General features: G+C 49.5%; 6 protein-coding genes across 6 annotated transcripts; 1 reads left to right on the forward strand and 5 right to left on the reverse strand.

The window, feature by feature from the left end:
* Positions 1 to 25: 25 nt before the first annotated feature.
* Positions 26 to 2,091, reverse strand: EI90DRAFT_3143773 (FolC bifunctional protein; the record flags this gene model as incomplete). The annotated part of the gene is made up of 10 exons (XM_039065052.1): positions 26 to 303; positions 358 to 563; positions 606 to 927; positions 980 to 1,112; positions 1,157 to 1,321; positions 1,370 to 1,453; positions 1,517 to 1,644; positions 1,701 to 1,815; positions 1,878 to 2,012; positions 2,071 to 2,091. 10 exons carry the CDS (start codon positions 2,089 to 2,091, stop codon positions 26 to 28), a joined length of 1,587 nt encoding a protein of 528 aa, XP_038922503.1.
* A 2,348-nt stretch (positions 2,092 to 4,439) lies between these two features.
* On the reverse strand, positions 4,440 to 6,508 carry EI90DRAFT_3034489 (uncharacterized protein). The gene is given in 5 exon segments (XM_039058539.1): positions 4,440 to 4,546; positions 4,599 to 5,957; positions 6,015 to 6,287; positions 6,303 to 6,428; positions 6,466 to 6,508. 2 exon segments carry the CDS (start codon positions 6,018 to 6,020, stop codon positions 4,770 to 4,772), a joined length of 1,194 nt encoding a protein of 397 aa, XP_038922504.1. The 5' UTR covers positions 6,021 to 6,287; positions 6,303 to 6,428; positions 6,466 to 6,508; the 3' UTR covers positions 4,440 to 4,546; positions 4,599 to 4,769.
* A 1,109-nt stretch (positions 6,509 to 7,617) lies between these two features.
* On the reverse strand, positions 7,618 to 9,257 carry EI90DRAFT_1756399 (uncharacterized protein). The gene is made up of 4 exons (XM_039052140.1): positions 9,144 to 9,257; positions 8,892 to 9,090; positions 8,600 to 8,842; positions 7,618 to 8,551 (listed from the first exon to the last, which is right to left on the reverse strand). The coding sequence occupies exons 2-4, from the start codon at positions 8,985 to 8,987 to the stop codon at positions 7,739 to 7,741; spliced, it is 1,152 nt and encodes a 383-aa protein (XP_038922505.1). The 5' UTR covers positions 8,988 to 9,090; positions 9,144 to 9,257; the 3' UTR covers positions 7,618 to 7,738.
* Positions 9,258 to 9,983: 726 nt separating this feature from the next.
* EI90DRAFT_1757725 (uncharacterized protein) lies at positions 9,984 to 10,733 on the forward strand. The gene is made up of 2 exons (XM_039052143.1): positions 9,984 to 10,307; positions 10,391 to 10,733. The coding sequence occupies exons 1-2, from the start codon at positions 10,090 to 10,092 to the stop codon at positions 10,521 to 10,523; spliced, it is 351 nt and encodes a 116-aa protein (XP_038922506.1). The 5' UTR covers positions 9,984 to 10,089; the 3' UTR covers positions 10,524 to 10,733.
* Positions 10,734 to 11,470: 737 nt separating this feature from the next.
* On the reverse strand, positions 11,471 to 12,440 carry EI90DRAFT_3034502 (uncharacterized protein). Its single transcript, XM_039058540.1, has one exon. The coding sequence runs from the start codon at positions 12,149 to 12,151 to the stop codon at positions 11,699 to 11,701; it is 453 nt and encodes a 150-aa protein (XP_038922507.1). The 5' UTR covers positions 12,152 to 12,440; the 3' UTR covers positions 11,471 to 11,698.
* EI90DRAFT_1755923 (uncharacterized protein) lies at positions 12,394 to 15,531 on the reverse strand. Its single transcript, XM_039052138.1, has 6 exons — positions 14,862 to 15,531; positions 13,908 to 14,804; positions 13,734 to 13,831; positions 13,339 to 13,666; positions 12,960 to 13,270; positions 12,394 to 12,885 (listed from the first exon to the last, which is right to left on the reverse strand). The coding sequence occupies exons 1-6, from the start codon at positions 15,380 to 15,382 to the stop codon at positions 12,554 to 12,556; spliced, it is 2,487 nt and encodes an 828-aa protein (XP_038922508.1). The 5' UTR covers positions 15,383 to 15,531; the 3' UTR covers positions 12,394 to 12,553.
* Between the last annotated feature and the right edge of the window lie 1,496 nt (positions 15,532 to 17,027).

Genomic DNA, 17,027 nt, shown 5'->3' on the forward strand with positions numbered 1-17,027 from the left:
GACGAGAGAGCACACAAGAAATCACTCAAACGTGGCTTGTGGCCAATGCCACTGAGGCGAGGTCAGCTGCCTCAATCACACCCCCAACCAAATGAAGACTACCTGCGACGACGACGTGGAGACTGGCGGAAGGGTCTGCCTCTTCGACGTCTCTTACGACTTGGACGGCATGCCCCACAGTCGGTAAGACATGCACATTTTCCTCGGGGAAGGAAGGGACAAGTGATCTCCATGCTGCCTCGAGTTCTCTCTGAGGCGTCAGCTTGTCACGTTCGGCATCAGTCATGGCTACACTCCTGAGATCTGTTCATTCAACTCAGAAACGGACCCGTGTTACTAAGCCAGAACGAAACGCACCGCCTTTGAAGTTCCCATCCGTGTACGTGATGTTGGTGCAAAAGATGACATGATCGAACAACCCTGCCTTCGCGGCGATGTTTTGGGCAAAACCCTCATGAGTTTTGAGCAGGACATCGGCAGTGCTGAGCAAAGTCCCCAAAAATGTTTTCCCCGACCTCCCACTGGTGCAGTTGAAGATTAAGATTCGCGTCGGCCCAGTATGACTACAGAAAATATCAGAAGATGTGAAACATCAATGAGTTTACTCAATTTGCCTTTTATCAGTTCCGCTCAAACCAACCCCTGGCGAGAAGTACCATTCGGCTGACGACTTCAAACTTTCGACCGTATGTGCGCCGTCCAAGAACCAGGTCGTCGAACCGCTTCCATCTTCCTTCCCTGGGCGAGATGGGTCGACTACCGCTTGACATCTCCCTGGCCAACGTGTTTTCTCCAGCGCGGTTATGAAAAGATGTGACAATGGTGCAGGGAGTGCAGGTGCCAGATTCGGACGTTTAACACCCAGGAAGTGATGTGCTAGGTGGATGGCGAGAGTGGCGTTCTGAATCTGATGTTGGCCCTGCAAACCTGAGGACGGGTGTCGACAAAATGATTGATCCAAAATTTGGTAAATTCATACCTAACTTCAGTTCAGATAATTGGGGTATTGTTGATAACACGGTGAATGAAGACGCATTCCTGTCCCTAGCCTGCTGTTCGAGGGACGTTAATCCTTCCGCAGGTTGCTCCACGGTGAAGGCCGGAACTCCCTCCTGCAACATTGGTCAGATGGGAAACGAAGACTCTAGAAACTCACTTTATAAATGCCCCCCTTTTGCCACCCAATCTCACGCAGTGTATTCCCAAGCATGAACACATGGTCGATGCCCAAAGCCGAGACGCCAGTGGCAACCGGCTTCGGCACAATGTTTGTGCTATCGTACGTACCGCCCACGCCAACTTCTAGAATTGTGGCATCGACCTTCCGAATCTCAGAAGTAGAAGATTGGGAAGCGGAGGATAGGCTTACTTTTAGCTCCATAAATACATGGAAAGCGACAAGGGTTAAAAATTTAAAATACATAGGCTTAGGGGTTCTAAATTCCTGTGTTTCCTGCTAATCTCTTAGGCAATTAAAACTCTTGTCCGAACTGCGAGTGTTGGCTGGGCGACGTACGATCGTTGTGTTCTCGAGCCTGTCCCATACGTCAAAAAAGTATCGAGCGAATAGCTCTTCTGATATGGGCTCGCCGTTGATTCTTATACGCTCTCTGACAGCAATGAGATGGGGAGATGTGTACAATCCTAAAATGTCAATCGATAGATCATACGGTCACTTTTAAAGGTGTACGACCACATACCAACTTTCCAAGAAGGGTCAGAATGTCTCAATAAGGAATCAACGAAGGCGCAAGTAGATCCTTTTCCTTTTGTTCCAGTGACATGTATGACATTGAGTCTATTCAAGTCTTCGGGCTGCAACACGTCGGCAAAGAAAATTTGATTGAATTGAAACCAACACATAACAAAATGCATACGGTGTACCCAATGCGACGCAGAAATCCTATCATCTCGGGGATAGCATATTCGGCTTTTGTAGGGGCGCCAGATGCCCGTATAGCCTGCAGTGTTGCTGCATTGCTCTGGAGAGTATTCAGCTTCTCGACAGCTCCCTTGATAGGGAAGGCGATGAGCTGATGTGCTGGAAACACGGAGTCGACCCTCTTGTACCTCATATGTCCGCGAACTCATTGATCGTGTTATCAAAACACGATTGAGAAAAGATCGCAAAGCACGCATAAACCTCGCTTCAAGTCACACCCCTGCAGTGGTGGCGATGACGATTATGAAAGCAGACTCATTCTCGTGAATATTTCATTCATAGTGCGATCCTTCCTTTGGTGGAGTCGACTGGAACACATAGTATCAGTTTTCCCCTGCACCTCACCTTCATATTACTCAGCGCCATCTGCCGCCTCCGACAAACGTTCTTCCAGAAGCTGCCTGCTAATCGACCGCACTGTTGGTACCTCGGGTTTATGAGTTCCTTGTGTGGAGGCTGGCGTCCTCACCTCACGAAGCCAGATCCTTGTTTACATAAATATAATACCGCTATTTCGCACCCGGAATAACTGTGTTCGTCGCACGCGGGACTTGGACAGGCCTTCCCTGGAGGCTGGTGTCAAAGTCGATAGGAACACAACAGCCGTTATCACCGTCGAGCTGACACGCACCATCCTGCGCATATTAACGTCAATGACAGACATCGCGGTCTTGGCAGCAACTTCGGTTCACGGATCAACGCGACCCCCGAGAACCGTAACAGAGGTCGCTCGCAGAACATATGGAGAGTTGGATGTCGTTGCGGACAATCCATATTAACGGTGCGATCGATACGTTGGAGAAGTGAACATGAGCGGTTTGGTGAGCCTGGTGACGTTCCCGACGCGGTTCCAGGGGAATCCTAAAATAGCGTATTCACTCCGTAGCGGGTCCTGCAAATTCTTCGACCCTGATTGGATTCGTTTTCTCCGTAACCCAAGGTCCCCGATTTCTACCTCCATCTTTGTACTCGCATGCCCAACCTTGACTCCGCCAGCCCCTTCATTCCATTTTACAACGTTCACGAACGAAACCGGCGTGTATTTCCAGAAAGTATTGACATCGAATGTCACGCCTTCAGCAAGGCATTCGATGTTCCCTCAGCCCGAGGAACATTCAGGGTGGAAGTTGAAGAATACAGGAAGGAGCGAGCCATAAACCTTAGGAATTTGACTAACGCGTGAAGAGCCTTTTGAAGCCAGTCCAGACGCGCAAGTCTATTCACCTGGACCTGTGCGACAAGGCCCCGAAGGGAGAAAATTTCACTACGCGGCAGACTAAGTTGGTCGATGAGTCCGAGGCATCTTCGATGCACTCCGACCAGCGCACAGCGCAAGCGAGCGCTTCTTCCATGTCCCAACTCGCGCAAATTGTTGAGAAGACCGAGGCCATGGACGGAGAATCCTCAATCGTTCAACCGTCATGGACGAGGTCTCCAAGCCAAAGCACAAGCCCGCGCGCGACAAAGGCGAGGGGAAGCTACCCCCGAAGACGAGTCCGTCCGACGCCACCACGTGAGCAAACACGCACGCACCTCAATCACCAACTTGCACATCCATGTACGCTGAGGTCGTATGTATTTATTGTCGGCGCTGCGTCTTGAGCCTCACTCTTTGCAATGTCTCTATCAACCGAGAGGTCGCCTTTGGAAATCGTGAGGGACCATGATGAAAAAGCAAGGCCTAGATACCCTACTGTGCCTTGCACCGCCAGAACTTTTCGGTTTCGATTTCCTCGCAAGCGAGGACTCCGTACGATGCATACGATCTGTGTTTGCATTTTTTCTCTTCAGCAACGCATGACGCGTGCATGACGTAAGCTGTCAGGGCGCACCCTGAACCATGGCGGCCCTTCCGGTAATATCTTTTCTTGGCATTGAACAAGTGGAGCATGACCTCATTGGCAGCAAAGGACCCCAAACTTAATCTCCGCGTATCACAAGTGTGCAGACGATGGAGAACAATTAAATTATTAATGCCGTCAATACGGTCACTTTGGTAAATTCGACTCATGCACATCTCTGTCCAGTAACTTGCTCATGACAGTGGACACATCGACTTTCCTGACCCTCCGCTTCACAACCTAACATGACTCTTTCTCGCACGATCCAAAGTTGCCATTCCAAACATTGATCTTACTCTGGATGACATCGGCGACCTGGAGTGTGAGGCAAACATTTCAGGAGTTCTCAGTAAACACATTCCAACGGCTGGCCATGGGGCCCCTGGTGTATGGTGGTGGTAGCGGCGGCAAGGGCCCCCAGATCAATATGGAGGCCCTTTGGTAAAAACCACCCCTTGGGTAGGCTTGGCGACGCGGAATGGGCACCCTATAGGGCCCGACCCCTGGCTGAGCAAGGCGCACCATCAACCCAGCTGAAGTTTGCCCACCCAGTTGAAAATACAGAAAAGACGGGGCGAGATGAGCGGCGGGTTCTGCTGCTTCAGGCGGCGCCTACTCTTCTTGAATGATATGACCATCCCCTCTGCACAATATTGAAATCAGAATTGTTCGATGCACTATACACATTCACCCAAATGAAAAATGGTATGAAAGCGAAAAAGACTGGCGGTCCAGCTGGCCTCCACTGGTTATATCGGGTGTACTATACACACATTGCATTGAGCCGGAGAAAAGAACAATAAAATGAAACAAACCAGGTACGAGAGTAGGAAATGGGTCAACAAACGCTCCATGAGGGAGAAACGAAGTTGGGGAGCGAAACTGCAGAATCGTCCGTGACTCAAAAATGACGGAAGTGTCCTTATCGTAATAAACAAGAAACATATGCACCTTCGCCCAACGCTGAAGGGAAATCTATTGATATCCTATAGGGAAGGGGTTGAAGTGTTGGTGAGTCTCTTCGTTGCGCAGCTCCACAGCAACGCACAAGAATGGTTTCTCGGTGATCCTTGTACTCCCGTTGCTTTCGACTCTCTCAATCTCCATCGTGAATTCTCATCCGACCGTGTAAGCACGTGAACCACGCTCTCCCCACCGCTTCCCATCAACACCAGCTCCACTCGTCTCAGTGCCGCATTAGAGCAATTGACAGGATTCCAAAGAGCCTCTGGGATCGAATCGCCAGACCACCGAAACTCTCGGAGCCTTTCGAACTCGAAAATGGAATCGAACATGAAGGGATCCCAGTCCGTCGAGGATATGGAAGCGTTCTGGAAATCGAAACCAATACATTCAAGGTTAGGAAGATCGGAAGGGATCCGGAAGAGAAGATCAGTTATCACGTCGATCTCATCCGCACTTAGACGGAGAGTCTTGAGGGATGAGCGACTCGTAGAAGAAGTCAGCCCACGAAGAAGACTATCAACGTCTTCTTCCCTCCTGGTGGACGTAGAAATGCTTTGGACTTGACGCCCTTTGACGACATCGATGATAGCGGAAACCCTACTGTCACAAACGGATTCCAGGTTTGGCAAGATACCGCCCGGAATGCAAGGAGGTCGCGCGTTCGTTTGAGGGTCGTATATTTGATGAAACGAACGAATACTCCACTGCTTGACCAGGAAGCCTTCCAAACCGTCACACACTGAGATGTTCGTAGAGAAATGTTCCAGTTGGAAGGGAAATATTTCCGCAGAGAGGGCCAAGGCCAGTGAACAGGCGAACTGACGTCCAAAGCTCCATCCAGTGAAACTGAGACGGGTAAGGTTGGGAGTAAAATGAAGTGCTCGGATAAATTTTTCGATAGAGGCGGTTCGATCATTTGGTCCGTTTGAAAGCGAAATTAAATTTTCTAAATGATGGATATTGAGCTCACGAACGAAGTGTGCCCTGGGACGATCGCTAAGAATCACATCCGCAGCAGCAGCTAGGCCACGAATAGAATGATTCTTCAACTTGGTGCCAATGTTCACCGTCCGCCAGATGTACTTGCTGGCCTCGCGGTTGCAACTGTGATTGACCAGGCTGAAAGCTAATCTATCGCCGCTCTCGAGTTGAGATATGATCCCACAGAGTACATCAAAGGGGAATCGTCGAGCGAAAGGTGTGGGAATCTATATAAGACCAGTAAGCAGTGGAGCCAAGTTGCTAGTGACGGAATTCTAGCTCACGTTCATTTTATCAGTGTGGTCAAGGGAGGAGCGTAAAATCTCCTAGTAGTGGGATGGAACGGAGTAGGGGAAGCTGACGAGATGATACGCCGCGAATCTAGCGCTGATTTATATGTACCAGTTCCCTTGTGGGCGTACGGACCACGCGAGTGGAAGACAGGAAGCCAAATCAGCAGACTCCGTCGGCGATGACTCTATTGAGTTTGTACTTCGTGATCGGGCTTAGTGTCCCACGAATCAGGGTCTGCCAATCCACCTAAAAGGTTAACATCGTTCAGATTCAGCTCGAGATGGGAATTGATGATGAGGTCCTGCACCGTTGGAACATCATACTATACGTAGAGGCATGAAGGCGTGCAGGCCGAGCAGCGAAGAGCCAGAAGTTCACTGTTTCGGACCCATCGATCTGGCAGTACCACATACGTTACTGTAGCACGCTCGCATTGTCAGTCCATGAACGATTTGCCGACATGAAGGGTTTATTACTGGTGGCTGTGATCACTCCTCGAGGGACTTACAGTTACAGTGCAATAACTGCACTGGCGAACGGTGTGACAAATCAGATAAATATTAATTGGGCAGATTGCCTGGCACATGGAGCTTGCAAAGTAATTCATTGGCCCAATCTGACAGGTGGATACCGGATTAGGGGTTTGGGATTGTCTATTAAGTAATTATTTGGGCCGTCGGATTACTTACGGCTTAAAAGTCAGCGAGCAGTATATCGGAGGCAGCTGCGGTCACTCCTTTCAAATGAGAAGTCGCCTGCGAAACGTAAATCGAAGATCAAGGACAAGAGGGCTGAGCTTGAGAGATGACGAAGAGCGTGGGAAGAGAAAAGAGCTTACATATTTGCAATTTTAGCGTGGATCTATCTTGTTCCACCCGTTTCCTGGATCGTTGCTTGGCGCATACGCGCTCACGCGTACACCCATCATTGACGACGTTTATGTGCTTGTTCAGCCCGGTGGTCGAATCCGTGTCAAACGGAGTTCCAAATATTCTGGTTCTGCATGTCGCTTTTAGCGGTTTAATTTACTGCACTTTCCCCTGCTCTTGCAATGGAAGGTAAACTTAGTGGGTAAATAAGGTCTGCCCGCACTATGGACGGCTTGGCAAACAAGCCTGGCTGGATATATTTGGATGCTGCAACTCGAAAAAACGACGTTCATTTCAGCTGTATATGTACACCTCACGGACCGATGTCTCGGAAAGATTCTTGGAGGGTTTCACCCCAACTACCTAATTCTGAACGAACTTGGGGGAGAAGGGTGTGCTGCACATACTGTTCAGATGCAATCCTCACGCTCTCGTCTCTACGGGTTAGGGTGTCTGCTGCGACGTGGCCGCAGGCCCGCATTCGGCTCAAGTTTTGCGATCACTTGCGCTCTTATTTCGGACCTAAACACCAGTCCTATCGGCTTCCACTCGTACACTAAGAATACTGGCTTCGATCCAGATGAACCTCTCCTGCGCGATTAAGGTCCTGGAGAACTGGGTCTTCCGGCTGCTATCCTATGTTGAGAGTGCCATAAAACCGCAGATATTCAAACCTTGTTCGATGAGATTTCTGAACCAGTCGGAAAGAATCCCATGGACACTCTGAGTCAGCCACGCGAGCCGCATGGAATTCGAAAAGGTTGGTGAACAAAAGTCGCCAGAGTGTAGAATGTGAATTGCTGCGTTATTCCTTCCTCTGTACATATAAACACAATTGCGCCCGGTTAGAATGAGTATCCAGACCCTGAACCAAATGAAAGTGATGAGAGGGGCGAAGCAGGCAATCCCAATACCACCATATCTTCTCCATCTTCGATCCCTTCATCCCAAGTCTCTTCGCCCGGGATTTCAACAAAACAACCTACGCTTTCGAGATCAAAGCTGAAGTGGTCAGAATCTATGTCGAGTGAGTGAGGCGACGCGGGTACTATTCGTGGACTAGCGAAACGAGAATGTATGGGTGTAAGAAGCAGGTCGGACATGATGTCAGAGAATTCATCGTCCGCAACCAAATCAGGTCTTTGGTGGTGGACCTTGGTATTAGTTGCGTTGTGGTCTAGCTGTGAAAGTTCATTTATATGGTTTTGGGGACAGACAACCTGCGGACTGGCTGGGACCCGGGGCGGAGTGAATAGCACGTCAGAGCAAGCGTCCTCGAAAGAGTCATCCGTTCCCATGTCAAGATAACCAGATGCGGGGCCGACCAAATTACTAGCATCTGCCTCCCACGATGTTTCAAGAGATAAATCGGGGACTGTATCCGGAAAAGCATCAGATCCATAGTCATCGGTGACATCGTCCTCGAAAGCGGAATTCTGATCAATCCTGTGAAAATCAGAACGAAGAAAGCACGCATGGAGAGGAACATCAAGAAGTTGAAAATTGCTTCCAGTTGGGATGTCCACAGGAAGGACACACTCCAGTTCTTCCACAAGGTTGTCATTCAGGGGCGTGTCGTCTAGGCTGTCCACGCAGGGATCATCTTCGAATCCAAAATCGTCGGCTTGCATGTTGTCCTTTTGTCCGACAGATGAAGTCTGAGCAGAGTCATTATCAAGAGCCAGGTGAACGATCCGGGAGAATACCTTGAACTGTTTAGGACTGATGCTCAGATGATAAAGCCTACGCATTGCATCAATAATAGTATCTTCGAATTCCTTAATTTGGGTATCATCAGAATCTGCTTTCTTATTATTCATGGGAAGAGACATCCGATACGCCTCGGCGGTATTGTCGTCAATCACGGGATCTGAGCCTCTGTATTTTCTGAGTGAGGATAGAGACATCCAGGAGGCATTCACACCTCGCTCTCGGGTTTGTAGGAGGGTCTGAAAAGTGATTCGGCATCGATGATGAAGGTAGAATCAAGTGACCCACTTTAAACGCCTCCTTTGCTTGTGAACGAAAGACTCTGCTGTCGGAACGCAAAACCATAGACGAAATAGACTTGGCCATTGACCCTAAGTACGGCATCTCTTGCTCTAGGTTCTTCAAAAGAGGTGAGGAAAGCCTGAAATGTAACAATTTTTTTCCCTCGCTCACCAGGCGTCGTTGTCCAAAAATAAGCGGATAACGTCTGAGACTCAAGGGATAAGTAAGGGAACTGTAGTCATCAGGGGTCAACTTAACTTGATCAGATGAATGTTAAAGAACTTTATTGTGAGCCTGTTCCATGGATGCAAGTCGGCGACAGAAATATGCGAGTCAAACGGGTCTTGCTAATGAAGTGCATCACTGAACGTCATTCTCATGTATGTGCAGAATTGTTATCGTACACCCAAATTTCTTGAGTGAAAGCAGATCTTGAGAAGAATATTTTCCAAGAACACAGGAGGCTCGTCATGTCGCCCCGACATTGGTGTGGGATACGGCCCTTTCGGAATCAACGAATCTAGACCAGTATGGGCGAGCTAAAGGTTCTCGGCTCATGACACCCACATTCAATTATATCGTTGGCTGCACTAGGGCCAGAGAAAGTGTGCAGCCCTAATGCTTCCATATTCTGCCCAAAATAATTGCGGTGCATATGTTTGAATGAGGTTATCTGAACCACTGACCTTTCGGATAGACCTTGTCAATTCCTGCAGCACCCCAGATTTCAAGACTTTCCGAGCATCGACTCGACGACCATTCAAGAGCCCCAACACACCCAGGTGAACTTGAGAGCCTTTCATATAAACAGGAACGTTTTCGGGGATGGTACTTGTCCGCAAGCGGGTAGGCTGCGGTTTGGAGGGATCGAAGAGTGACCCACTCGATGTATCTGAGGTCTGAGACAAGATTGAGAGAGTATGTACGACGGCGAGACGAAGGGGGTGCCCCGGCTCCAATGCGACAGAGACATTGCAAGAAACTAGAACCATTGCTCCCTTTTGGTTCGACAGCTTTTGCGCTTGGCAGCGGATGTTTGTCAGCTGAAGCGTGACGTCGGGGACTACCGCGCAGGCGTTGCCTGGCGCCAGTTGCGCACTTAGGCTAGGCAGGACTCTAGCCTCTATGACTTGATGCGTATTGGTGCAAATATTTGCTGCAGCGGTGTGGGACCTACTTTCAATGCTGCTGGTTCTCTGTTGCCATGGATGTTGCAGAAGAGAAACAGTCGTGGCGAAGCGTGACTTCAGGCCAAGCTGCGCGTATAGATCGGTTCCCTGACGAGATTCTGCTCTACGTTTTCCTTCTTAGTCCTGGACATCTGGTAGAGAGTCTCCCAATGCAAAATCTATGCAGATTTCGCCAATCCGTGTCAACTACTTGTCGTCGATGGAGGGCAATTGCGCTGCGAATCTCCAAATAGTAAGTCATCAGACATTGGCTCAGTAGATCAACACAACTCTAATCCTCGTGGAGCTCAATATTTATTGATTTCTTGAGTCCAGCTACCCGACGATGGCGGAAGTCTTCCTAAGCCGCTCTCGTTTCGCTCCTCTTCGAATACGTCTGCAGACAGGCACCTGCTGTGATCGTTCCAAAGTTCAAGATTGGATAACATGGACCGATGTTATCACTTGAGAGTTTATCAATGCCCTCACTTGTCTTAATGTCACAGCTCCAGATTCTTGAGTTGTCGGAAGGTTTTCTATTTGACTCTTCTGCGATTGGTTTCCCACTGTGAGACCGTCTCCGAGAAACTCAATATAGCCATTTCTCCGGCATAACTCATTTGCGCTTTTCCGATTTGGAATATCTTGGAGCTGGGGTGGGAAATCTGATCAATACGTGTCCCGAGCTGAAGTTCTTATTTCACTACCGATTGGGGATCGCATCAGGTCGTTGCTCCACTCGAGTGTGTATCTCTTGTACCTGGAGGCAAGGGAAAGCCAAAGAGATCTTGCGTTCGCTGGCTGCTCCCAGGCTGCAGTATTTGAAGATCAGGGACGAGCGCTGATTTTTTGTTTGCAACACAGGACCTTAAGTTCGAGTCATGGCTCATGTTCGAACGGCTGGACGTGGACTGCCAATTTTTTGGCCGCAGAACTAATCCTATATCATTCATGAGTCGACATCGGCATCTGAGCCATCTGGGCCTCACCAGCACGAATCACAAGGCGCCTCTGGTGTTCTTGATGGATCATCTAAATTGTGTTCTCCCGACATACCTCGCCCGCATACCCTCCCGCCACCGTTAGACGCATTGGACATTGTGACTTCCTTTCGGAGCATGTCCAATGTCAAATGATGGATCTTTTCACCAGTATTGCCGCATGCAGAAGCCGCCGAAGTCTGTACGTGTGCCCGTCGACACCATCAATTTGAGACAAGGTTCGGTTTCTGCCATGCTGCCACCCTCGGAAGCCTTTCGACCCGCGTCTTTGTGGAGGAAACACGACTCAGCTTTGCTTGAAGTATTACCATTCATCTAGCCCTGATCTTCGGTTTGCCGCGCGTACGAAATGTTCGGGATAAAATATGGATTCACTGCCTTTCTAGCGGTCCGAACTCCTTGATTGCGTGTCCATTCAGGTTGGAAAGTAGGTCGCTTATCATAATTCCGTATAAATCTGGAACTGCATACAACGATGTTGTTACAAGATGGTGCAGACGTTAGAAACAAAGTAGGGATATCACAACCAGAAACACCGGATATAACAGGAACAAGAGGGTAATTTGTTGGGTCGGGTCACATAGATCATCCTAAACATACATATAGATGATGGATGGGAATAATTTCAAGTCAAAGTTTCCGTTCACGAAGGGTTTTTGGGTGATAGGTTGATCGTACCATTCTGCTGCGGCTGGAATGCCTGCGGAAACCCAGACGAGGAAGCCACACCACCAAGGATCAGCGTCTCTGGCTCAGGCGATTGACGTCTCGGCGTAATGAACCCACTCCCGCCAGCCCCAAACACGAACCCACCACTTAAACCCTCTAAGCCACTGGAATAGCCAGGAACAAGAACGTTGTCCCAGAACCCTCCAGCAAGAATGGTGTCCATTGACATATTTCCGAAGTCATCTATGCTGCTCTGAGGAATCTGGAAATTCATGGAGCTCTGGATATCCGTCTCCGTGCTCGGGCCGGGAAGACCAGATGTCGTTCCAGGGCCAGATGGTGTCCAAGGGAGGTCCGGGAGACCAGCAACCGTGCCATTTGGCACGACGTTCACCATCGTAGAACTGCCAGTGGCAGGGGGGAACATTTTGAGGCCAAGCGCGCCATCTCCAAACTGCTGCTCATCACCAAAGATCCCCGCAGCAGGACCACTCGTCCGGTCGACTTGAGGCTCCACGACACCGCCTGTCGCTTGCTGGCTACTTGAGGTTGCACCCTTGACTTGTGCTTGCTGTTGTTGAAGGTATTGCGGCTGAGTGCTGGGGTTTGGGATGTTGGCAGTGGGAGGACTAGATGGAGCGCTGGTAGCACGAGAGTTGACGACGGCTCGGAGGAAGGTGCTGTAGAGAGCGGGAGTATGCGTGGGTGAAATAGCGACCGAATCAAGGGTATCGGCAACACCGAGAACCAGGGCTAAGGTGCGCTGCTCACTCTCCATGAACGCCTGGAACTCAGGTCTAATGAGCTAAGGAGATTGACAAGGGTCCCATCAGCGGCTAGGAGGTAATTTGAGGAGCGAAATTGTTGATAAACTTACTTTGAGCAACATTAGTACCACATAACTGGAAAATACAAAATGTGAATCAGGCGAATACCTCAGGTAACCTTGCGGCCCGAGCTCATCCCTCACGATGACTGCGCAGGCCACTGCAGAGGAGTAACACCTCCCAAAGAAGTGCCCTGTATCCAGCGGTGCATGCTCCAGCGCGTTTTGAAGCCCAAAGGAATTTACTACAAGCATCGAATAATTAAGATAAAATCGTATCATAGTTGAGACATATGATCCTTCAGCCGCTGTAATTCGCTCCACGTCAATACCGCCTGAAGGGGTGATGTCAACAATGGTACTGTTGCGCGTAGTTTCCTCATAACAACAGAGATGGACAGCAGCTCACCATTCTTGGACAAATTACGATAATCCCAATAATCCGACCAGGTCAAGATTTGACTCTCGATAGTCTTAATCACCAAAAGATAATCGGTGTTCGTGTGCAATCCTGAAGTAGTCGAGGTACCAGAGTAGAGAAAATCCAAGCTTCTCGACATGATACGTTGCAATTCCGCGTACGCAACCAGGCCAGCATCGGTTGTTCTGCACTCGGGTAGTTTATACCACGTTGCGGTATTCCGAATGATATAATCTTCAATAACGGAATGTGGTTTGCCCATCTGAGCAGAACAGCTTCTGTCGAGCACGTAACACAAACTGAGAATCGCAATGAGTAAATAGCCTCCAAGGTTCATACCGAAAACAAAAAAGGATAGATAGCTTACATCCAGGTCCGCTCCCGATTTCTTAATTCCCTTTCTCTCGCTCTCCACTCCGCCGGAGGGGCATCGGACGGTAATCCAGCTACCTTCCGATGCAAATTCAAATCGGTCCCCATCCGGATTGCCAAACCCAACAACAACCATGTCTTATCTTGTTCATACCTATCCACGGGCCCACATCCCCAGAGCGCGAGTAACAGGTAAGCCTGGACGATTTCAAGACTCTTGAACCCTCTTTCAGGGACAGAGAATGCAAGTTTCCTGGAGATTTTGACAAGCTGCGGATGCAAGTCTGGTCGGGGAGTGTAAAATTTAGATGCGATCGAGCACACTAAGTCGAGGATAAATGAAATCCGTTAAAACGAGCGAAGAATATGAATGGGGTCACGGCTACTTACCAACTGTTAGTAAGAAAGGACTTCTGGAGCAAACAAGCGAGGGAGTATGAAAGTCTTGACTAAGCAAGCAACAATGGCGGTTCATCTTTTCGAAGTATCTATTTTTCCAAACCACAAAAATCAGCATGCTGGACATCAATCACATACTGGGGGAGGTGGGATAAGTCAACTCACATTTTGAACAACTCAACTACCTCCTCTGTCGTGACCAATCCAAGCATTTCTGGCTGAACCTGTCGCTCAATAAACAACCTTCTCAACGGCAGAATGCTAATCGGACTCGGACGGAAGTACGAATCGTTTGCCACGCCCACTTTCCTCCCAGGAGCAGCATACGGGCCTGTTTTGGCTGTTCCATCTTCGTCCATAGACCCATTCACAGCTTGCTCCACCATATGTGCTGCTTCAGTATCGTCGTCAACCCCACCAGCCTTCTGAATCGACCGGCGGTTGCTGAGGCTCGCTTCTGCCAGAAGACCCAATGGATTGAGGCTATTGTCTGGGAGGTGGGAAGATAATTGGGGGCTAAGGGGTTGTTGGGACATTGACATGGAGCGGGCTGCGCCGGCGACTGAGGAAGGAGAACGTGCATCTGCAACTCTTGTAATGGATGATGTTACGGATTTTGTGGATGGAAGAGGCGATCGTCCAGTGGTGGTCGTGCTGTTCGCGGGGCTCAGAATGTGTACATTCACCACGTCTAGTGGAGAGTCCATCGCTATTCGGGGTGCGTGGTGTGGCCCATTGCTAGCCTGAACGATTGGGCTTGCACTCCGACTATGCGAGCGCTCAGCAACACCGTCGGTGGAGGCAGCGTGCAATGTCGTAGTATTGCTCTGTGTTATAAGCGATGCCAGCGCGGGGTTGTTTAAATTTTTCATGACAGTTTCAAGAGTAAGCTCCATTTTTTTGATTGATTTGGTAAGGACTTCGTGTTTTTTAGAGGATCGCTTGCCGCGATTGGACTCTTCGAAAATACATTCATGTTTCCCCGCGATGCAACGCTTGCATGGTGGACCGTTTTCTGCGCCAACGCACTTCATCTTCAGCCGGCGGCAAACAGTACATGCTCTAAAGTGTTTTTGCATATATTTTAGATACTGAAGGTGAGATACGCTGGTTACTGACCTCGAGCCCCTTGTTGCCTTAACCTTGACTTGTGGCTGGGTCGAGACAGTCACGTCCTCTTCTTCCCCATCCCGATCGTCGTGATGGCTCCGACTAGCCTCGGTCTCCAGCTTGGGCTTCTTATTGGGCAGGTTACCATCTGAACTCCTAAGATCAGGACCTGATGCCGGGCGCTTCGTTAGCGAGCCGCTTGAGCCGGCTGAATTGGTATTCATGTTCTTAATATGAAGTGTATCTTGGGGGGAGAGAAAGTGTTGTTGCTTTACGTCGTCCGTTTCCGCAGAAGCGGGGTAAGCTGAGGCGGGCGACACGGTTGTACCCGTTCCGGAGAGAAGCCCAATCTGGTTATCTGTAGATGATGACGGGAAATATGGTTGCCCAGCCGCGCTGTTAGAGGGCACCACAGATGTGAACGCTGTCGGAAATGCCAGATATTGTTGGGATTCACGGGAATTAGTACCAGCAAGAATCGAAGGTGCAAAGTTTGAGTCGGAGTGCATCCGAAGCTGATGACCTGGCATTCGATTGCCGAGACTCTGGTAGCTCCCCGAATAAAATATATAGAAAAATCGCTTGACTCCCCGCAGCACGAGATGGTCGTGGGCCTGCTTCAGGCAGCTCGGTTTGGGCGCTTGCTCAGGATGCTTACATCAGCACCCATACCAGGTACTCGCACAATCCGAACAGTGCTGGGATTCCTCTGATGAGGAATTGATTGTTCTCTCGGAATTGATAACTTTGAGGCGTCTATACATGCACTTGACAGCCATCTAACTTCATCCAGTATTCTTCAAGCTCAGTTTCAAGTCCTCCGCTGCACACTCTGTTCAGTGATCCCTGATGGTATACTCAACACCCGACGTTCGCCGGAGACCGCGACCACGAAACCCTTTGTTGTCCAACTACGGCTGGCCCATCGTGATCGCAATCAAGTTCCATATCTGTCACAATCGTCAGATACGCCCCTAACTACAGAACCTTGATGAAAGATTTCTAGGCAGCTCGAAACTGGGCTCACTTCACATCAAATTGTAGAGGTTGCTCGACAATCTTGACTTCCATGACCCTGATCCCGGATAAAAGAGGCCACTAGTGCTGGCTGGTAAAGCCCCTATCTCTTTCACGTGTTTCAGACGCCCCTATCTGGTGGCCATTCCTTTTCTGAGAGGAGCAGTGTATGAACGCGTCTCTTTCGAAAAAGGGGGTGCAAATGCACAAGGGAGTGAGATCAAGCAGGCTAAAATTAACATGAAGCTAGTACAGGCAGAACTAGAAGTGAAGGGAAAAAAAAGGATTGTAGATTGCCCAGCATAGGAGAGGCAAAGTAGTGGATGACAGCAAATGCGACGGCCAAACGAGTTGTACTGCTTTCCCCCGCGCTGAGATGATATTTTTTCACATTCCTGTTGCTAGTCATCCAGTGAAGTCTTGCAAGCCTCAGGGACATACTGTGCCCGTTTACTTTTTCCATTGCGACCTTCCGATTCAGGTCTCAGATGGCCAACCGTCATGCCCGATCACAGACGCAGGCGAGAAGATTTGGGGTGCTATGCACATTATCCAAGCTCGATTATCTGCAACTGTTCATTCCCAAGGGTCAGCGAGCCAACCCTCTGCCTGCAGCTATTCATGCTTCTTCGACGGGGCATGACGGTCATTTCCTTTGGTCTTGATCCGGACGGAGCAGAATCGATCATGAATATCTAGTCGTGCGTCGCCTGCTCCTCACCCCTTTCCCCTACGCGGTGTCTCGCTTCTTGTACTCCAGCCAGTCTCTGCTCACGTCATCATCTCCCAGAAGTAGAAAGTTGCCGGAAGTTTTCCACTAGCTTGCTGTGGCTAGGAAAGACAGTGTGAACATTGAGTTGCTCTCCTCGGCAACAAATGAGCGCTTGGCGAGGATAAGGGAGGAGCATTTGAACGGGCGGAGCGGAACACCACTTGTTGGGGGAAAAACTTGAACCATTTTATTATGGTTAGCAGGACACTCAGCATTTATCACAAAAGAAGTTGCAGGATTATCCGTAATAAATCGGCATCGTCACCTCATTGGGCCTAGTTAGTTGCGATGATCGCTGGCGCTCTCTCAGAGGTCGCACGGGTCATGCCAAGTATGTATCGTCTGAAACCTTACACAATCATTACCCATTTCTCAGCATGCACAGC

Source organism: Cantharellus anzutake (genome assembly GCF_015039405.1).
Source record: "Cantharellus anzutake strain C23 chromosome Unknown EI90scaffold_4, whole genome shotgun sequence".
NCBI classification, from domain to species: domain Eukaryota; kingdom Fungi; phylum Basidiomycota; class Agaricomycetes; order Cantharellales; family Hydnaceae; genus Cantharellus; species Cantharellus anzutake.

What these genes read in the sequence shown, in the direction of transcription:
- EI90DRAFT_1756399 (XM_039052140.1), bottom strand. Translation starts at nt 8,987, where the DNA reads ATGCCGTACTTAGGGTCAATGGCCAAGTCTATTTCGTCTATGGTTTTG. An exon ending in AAGCAAAGGAGGCGTTTAAA is followed by an intron (nt 8,843 to 8,891) that starts GTGGGTCACTTG and finishes ATCACTTTTCAG; the next exon opens with ACCCTCCTACAAACCCGAGA. An exon ending in TCAGTCCTAAACAGTTCAAG is followed by an intron (nt 8,552 to 8,599) that starts GTATTCTCCCGG and finishes GACTCTGCTCAG; the next exon opens with ACTTCATCTGTCGGACAAAA.
- EI90DRAFT_1757725 (XM_039052143.1), top strand. Translation starts at nt 10,090, where the DNA reads ATGGATGTTGCAGAAGAGAAACAGTCGTGGCGAAGCGTGACTTCAGGC. An exon ending in GCGCTGCGAATCTCCAAATA is followed by an intron (nt 10,308 to 10,390) that starts GTAAGTCATCAG and finishes TCTTGAGTCCAG; the next exon opens with CTACCCGACGATGGCGGAAG.
- EI90DRAFT_3034502 (XM_039058540.1), bottom strand. Translation starts at nt 12,151, where the DNA reads ATGTTCCCCCCTGCCACTGGCAGTTCTACGATGGTGAACGTCGTGCCA.
- EI90DRAFT_1755923 (XM_039052138.1), bottom strand. Translation starts at nt 15,382, where the DNA reads ATGCCAGGTCATCAGCTTCGGATGCACTCCGACTCAAACTTTGCACCT. An exon ending in AAGGCAACAAGGGGCTCGAG is followed by an intron (nt 14,805 to 14,861) that starts GTCAGTAACCAG and finishes AAAACACTTTAG; the next exon opens with AGCATGTACTGTTTGCCGCC. An exon ending in TCGTAATTTGTCCAAGAATG is followed by an intron (nt 12,886 to 12,959) that starts GTGAGCTGCTGT and finishes TCACCCCTTCAG; the next exon opens with GCGGTATTGACGTGGAGCGA.